General features: G+C 29.0%; 1 protein-coding gene across 2 annotated transcripts; it reads right to left on the bottom strand.

Moving 5' to 3' along the window:
• Positions 1 to 1442: 1442 nt before the first annotated feature.
• On the bottom strand, positions 1443 to 3284 carry LOC117908495. 2 transcript variants are annotated; one of them, XM_034822118.1, is made up of 2 exons: positions 2100 to 3284; positions 1888 to 1975 (listed from the first exon to the last, which is right to left on the bottom strand). In XM_034822118.1, the coding sequence occupies exons 1-2, from the start codon at positions 2991 to 2993 to the stop codon at positions 1913 to 1915; spliced, it is 957 nt and encodes a 318-aa protein (XP_034678009.1). In that variant the 5' UTR covers positions 2994 to 3284; the 3' UTR covers positions 1888 to 1912. The 2 variants fall into 2 exon arrangements, with proteins under 2 accessions (XP_034678008.1, XP_034678009.1); XM_034822117.1 differs by having other exon boundaries at positions 1443 to 3284.
• Between the last annotated feature and the right edge of the window lie 2716 nt (positions 3285 to 6000).

Genomic DNA, 6000 nt, shown 5'->3' with positions numbered 1-6000 from the left:
CATAACCTAAGGCATCCATAACCAATTGGCCATTGCAAATGACCATGATTTTCATTAATTTCAACATCAAAAATCATATTCGCCTTATAATACTAATTCTCATTTTCCTATTAAAAATAATAATAATTTAAGCATATTCACATTATAATAACCTGTTCCACAGAACCCCAACTCCAGAATTTAGGCAGGGCTTGAACTGGGAAAGTGCCAACAGATATACATACCATTTCATAAGCATAGTCCATAGGAAAACTATAGTAGCAACTCAAGTACGCAGATCCAGAGTCTTTCAATCACATAGTCATAAAAGCCATTTAATAATTTTATGCTTTCTACACCCAAAAGAGTTCAGATAACTAAAAAAGGAAAACAATAATTAAGTACAAGACCACAGATCAAGCAACCATGACCACAGGTGATTTAAGTTCTTCACCATAGATGAGCCTGATAGCATTTTTAAACCCAATAGCTGCCACTTATTCCACTACATCTCCAGAATAGTCCATCATAAATTTCCCAAGGCCAGTGGCAGCATTTGAAATTCTTTATGTAAGTTTGAAATACAAAACGTTATTAACCATAATTTCACTTCATCCGACACACATCAATTTTTCATGATTGCAACCCTAGGAATTCTTTTTAGCACACCATTAAAAAAACACATGTAGATCAGAAGTAACTTATTTAGAGAATAAAGCATGTTCAGATTATTAATCAAGTTATTTCAAGAAATGAGGGCAAATCAACCAGTTTCAACATAATGAAGCACATACGGTTAAATAATCTCCTTTTGGTTTCATACAAAATACCAAGGTTGCAACTTTTTGCAACCATACCCAGAAAGAGGGAACAACAGACTGTCTTTGTTTTAGTCATATAGCACATTCTAGGCAGTTATTTTTAAAATTTTCACAGCAGATACAGCTAAAGAGAAATCATCCTTAAATGCCTAAATCTCACTTTTTCCAGGGACGCAGGTTCATGTCTTCGATAATTTCAATTCCCAATTACTCCAACGAATATTTTTTTTTTTAATCTTCCTAGAACGCTCTGCCCGAAGAGCACTAACAGGTTCCAATAAAGACAAATAGAACTCCTACACATATACACAAATACTCCTACATCTACAAACACAAGAAAGCATATCACTATATCACCATCATACTGCAGGCACAATTATTATTATCTGTCAATATGATATAGCATTAGAAGTTGTTGGCTTGTTGCCCAGCGTAATCAGCTCTAATATAAATAGACATCAATATGCCTTGACTCAAGAATCTCTTTATTGATATAAACACTTAAATCCAAGAAGTAGCCTTTTTCTCTTCATTATTTTTAATTACAGAATAGCAAATTCTTCTTCTTTCCTATTCTTTTTCTTCTCCTATATGAAGAGTTGTGGTTAATGGACTAATGAAGACAGGCCATAAACCTGGACATCCAGGACCAAGAATCATATTCTTAACCAAATTAGTAAAACTAGTAGTATCCTTCCACTTCTTGACAGGGGTTACATCTAGCAGAACATGTACCTTGAAGAAATGAGTTCTCAGGGCATTCTCTGCACCGTCCGGAGGTACAGGAATTTCTCAAAGATAATAAAACAAAGCAATAAATAGAGCCCTAAAAGAGAATGTGTGTGAGAGAGAGAGAGAGGGCAACAATAATGATGGAATGGGTTACAAAAATCACAAAGCTGGTGCATTCAAAGTTTTCAGTTTCAACAAAAGAAAGAGCACCTGGCAGTAAAGAACTGTTCAGAAAGGGAATCCTTGACGCAAGTTCTTCTTCGAAGCTACAGCTAATCGCTTGAGACCTTTCATGTTTCTGTAGTATTCCATTAATGCATTAGAGAGAGACTCTGGGTGACATGTAACAAATGCCCCCAAGAACCTATCCTCTTTCATCCTCAATGCCCTGAACAATTTAGGTCCTTTGATTTGAGGAGCCAGGCCCATTTCTTCAATCTTCCCTGCAAGAAGAAAACGTGGCTTCAACACAACCTCCAAATTAGCGTACAGCAGAAAGGGGCAATCAAGGACTGCTCTGGCAGGCAACTTCATTGTGCCCAAAACATAAGTCATGTTCCTCTGAACCTTATCAACAGAGAGTGTCAACACAAGTGGAGACCGCCCAAATAGCCCCAACACCTCATCCTCTGAAAAGCCAAACTTCTCCAAGTTTCCCACCTTCTCTCGGATTGTTTCAAGGCGTGAGATTCCCATGAGAACAACCACATACTTGTACATCTTTGATTTCTTGGAAACTCCAGTCCTCCTAATATACTCCAACTTCTCATCATTAAACGAAGTTCGTGAAATCATAGTAGGCCTAGACGATACCATCAAAATGAAGTCCTTTCGAGCAACACCCATTCCTTCATAGAGCTCAACCACACGTTTAATCTTACTATTAAGGTCATAAATCAACAGCGATGGATTCCTAACAATGGCTTTACGAAGGAAGTCCCTCGATCCAAACAACTCTAAGAAGAATTCAATGCGCTCATCAAAGCACCGGTTGATTCTACAACTCAAAAACCGGGGGCGACAATTGATAATCTTTACAAGGTCAGCTGAGGCCAGTCCCAACAAACTGAGTACATTGAGTTTGGATTGAATTAGGTTGGGGTCTGCCCTGCGCAGAGATGGCCTACGCACAAATATCTTAGCTATTTCACTATCCGAACAACCCCATTTCCTAAAAACATCAGTAGAGTTTATGGGGTGATCATCCCTCACTTCTACCAAATTTCCATCTGGGGTTCCGTTTATCAATGCTGTAGTGGCGGCAGTTCTACTAATTTGTGTCCATACCCTATTTTTTGCAACTGGGCTTTCGTTTACCGATGCAGTAATGGTGCTAATTGCAGCAACTGGTGCCCAAACCCTAGTTTTTGCAACTGGGGTTTTGGGAATTAGATTGAAAAAACTACTTGAAACTGAGAATAGAAATCTCAGCTTGATCCAAACATGGGGTTTGGTTTTCATGCTAGGTGGATACTGAGGTGCTAAAAATATGTGAAAAATCAGTAGGAGAAAAGCGAAAAAATGAGCATTGGTTGGGAGATTAACAAGAAAAGAAACAAGAAATCAATCCAAACACTTCAAAATTGACTAAGAATTTGAGAGAATGGAGAAGAGGGAGTGACCTGAGCTCAAAACTCAGAAGCTGCTAAGTAAGAAAACGAAGTTTTGGCGGCCGAAGGGGTTCAAATGCTGCGTTTTCATGGCAGCTCAGAAGCCGAGAAGCGCGCTGAGTCTGCCGTTTACAAAATCTGCGTTGCGGGGCACTCGAATCTCTCTCCCCATTTTTTTACTTTTTATATTTATTTAAGTAATATTTTATTAAAAGAATTATATAATATTTTGTTATATATATAAATTGAAGGTGATTCTTTGGAATATAGGTTTTTTAATTACGGTTTTAATCAAATAATCCACTAAAAATTTTAGGACATGTTTGGAAATGTATTTAAGAATAGTTTTCTATTATTCAAAAAAAAAAAAAACATATTTTATAATAAAAAACTATTTTCTATTTCATATTTTTAATAATAGAAAATAGGATGTTTTCACGGTTTTTAATTATTTTATTTTGTTTTTACTTATTTTTTCTATTAGTGTTTTAAAAAATAATTATACAAATATGTAGAATAATTAAAAATAAGATACTAGATATAAAAATTATTTGTAAAATAAAATTTTATTTTATAAAAATTAAAGAATAGTTTTCAAAAATAGTTTCATATTTTTAATAATATAAAATAGGATGTTTTCAAAAAAAGGTTTTTAATTGTTTTCTTTTGTTTTTATTTATTTTTTCTATTAGTGTTTTAAAAAATAATTACACAAATATGTAGAATAATTAAAAATAAAATACTAGATATAAAAATTATTTGTAAAACAAATTTTTGTTTTATAAAAATTAAAGAATAGTTTTCAAAAATAGTTCTCAAAAATTATTTTTTAGAATTATTTTTCAAAATAGTTATAAAACATATGTTTCTTGGAAAGTATTTTTATTTAAAGAAATTATATTACATATATATATATTCAAAAAGAGGTTGTTCTTTGGGATTTGTATTTTCAATCATTCTTTTAATCAAACTTTTATTTATTTAATGTTTTTTTATTTTCTATATTTCAAATATAAAAATAATAATTTTAAATTTTAAATAAAATAAAATTTTAATATTAAAAAAATTAATGGTTAAAAAACAAGGAAATATATAATTTACTTTTATATAAAAGTGTCTGATTTTAAGAAGAAAAAAATTAAATGTTTGTTTGAATGCATATTTTATTTTATTTTTAAAAAAATAGAAAATGGTAATAAATTTTATGATTAATGGATTAAAAGGGATAAAAAGATTTCAAATTTGTAAAACCAACATCTCCCATTTTTTAATTTGAAGAGTAATCCATTTTTGACATAAATATCTTTCATTATTTATGTTATTTACATGTGTATTTTAAAAGAAAATAGTAATTTTGAAATGAAAAACAAAAAGTTATTCTTTTTCCAAAATGAATAATTTTTCAGGTGAAAAAAATGTAAGAAGTTAGATTTACAATTTCATATTTATTTTGTACTTTTTAATTGGTAGATTTACCTTAGATTTTTAAAAATCACTTTCAATCAATTTTTAAAATCATTAGCTTTTGAACATAAATATCTAAAAGCTTAGATATTTAAATATTTCATGTAATTTATTTATGTTTTAATGCGACCCATAATATTTTGAAGCCATTTCAACCAAAATATTTAAGAACCTCCTAGATTAGAGATTAGATATTACATGTCATTTAGGTACAAGTTTTATAATTGAATTTTTTTCTATAATAAATTCATTTTTTATATAAATAAAAAAGGGAAAAGTGTATTTTTCATATATTTATTAAAAAAATACTATAAAATAGGAATTCAAGTTTATAAATTATAAAGTTAAGTGACTATTTAAAAATAATTAATATTTTATATACTGTGGTCAAAGATACTACTTTTGATTATTCATGTACTAACTTTTAATGATATAAGTATTATTTTTTACTATTTTAATACTGCATTTGATCCATAAGTGCATGAACCTTAAATTATTTTAAGAAGATTCATATTTTATAATTATTTTTATATGAGTGTGTAGAAACACATTTTTTCCTAAAAAAAATGAAAAGTCTTTTTATACATTTATATATAAAAAAAAACCAAAAAAATGAAATTCAAGTTTACAAAATACAAATTTCAAACGACTATCTAAAAATAATTTACTTTATGAAATTCTTTGCTTAAAATTTAATTATATAAAAACTTATAAAGAAAATATTTGCTTTTCAAAATTCCATCTATGAAAAATCTCTCCTAACTTTAAGTTTTAGCTACAAAATTTTTTGTAAAGAATAATATTTTCTCTCCTCAATGAAGATTAATCTCATTGTCAAAGATTAAAAAAAATATTCTAAAATATTAATGTACATTATATATATTTTTTATACAAAGAAAAAACACTATGAATATGATTTTGAAGTTTCAAGTTTGATGGGTTTTCCTTGATTATATTATTCAATTTTTTTTTTTTCAAAAAATGTACTATATGTTTGATATTGAAAATAAGAATTGTTCTATATATTTTAAAAATATATGACAAAAAAAATATTATTTTCGCAAAATGAATATTTTTGAAAAAATTTGTAAAGTATTTTTTTTAATACTTAAAAAAACATAAGTCCTCTGGTCATGGAAAAGGATATATATAAAAAAATCCATATTCTTATTTTAATATTTACACTACAAAAAATAATCACAAAATAGAACCTCTAAAAATAACTCAAATTTCATATATTCATCTATGAAAGGTAATGCCTAGAATGGTCAAAAGTAATACCTCTATTATTAAAGATAGTACTTGAATGGATTACCTTTGAACAAAAAATGCATTGATTTTGACTAAAAAAATGTATGAAATCCTAATTATTTTTAGATAATGGCTTCAAATTT

This window comes from Vitis riparia, chromosome 19, assembly GCF_004353265.1.
Source record: "Vitis riparia cultivar Riparia Gloire de Montpellier isolate 1030 chromosome 19, EGFV_Vit.rip_1.0, whole genome shotgun sequence".
Taxonomy (NCBI): Eukaryota; Viridiplantae; Streptophyta; class Magnoliopsida; order Vitales; family Vitaceae; genus Vitis; species Vitis riparia.
This window is presented reverse-complemented; position numbering and strand designations above follow the sequence as displayed.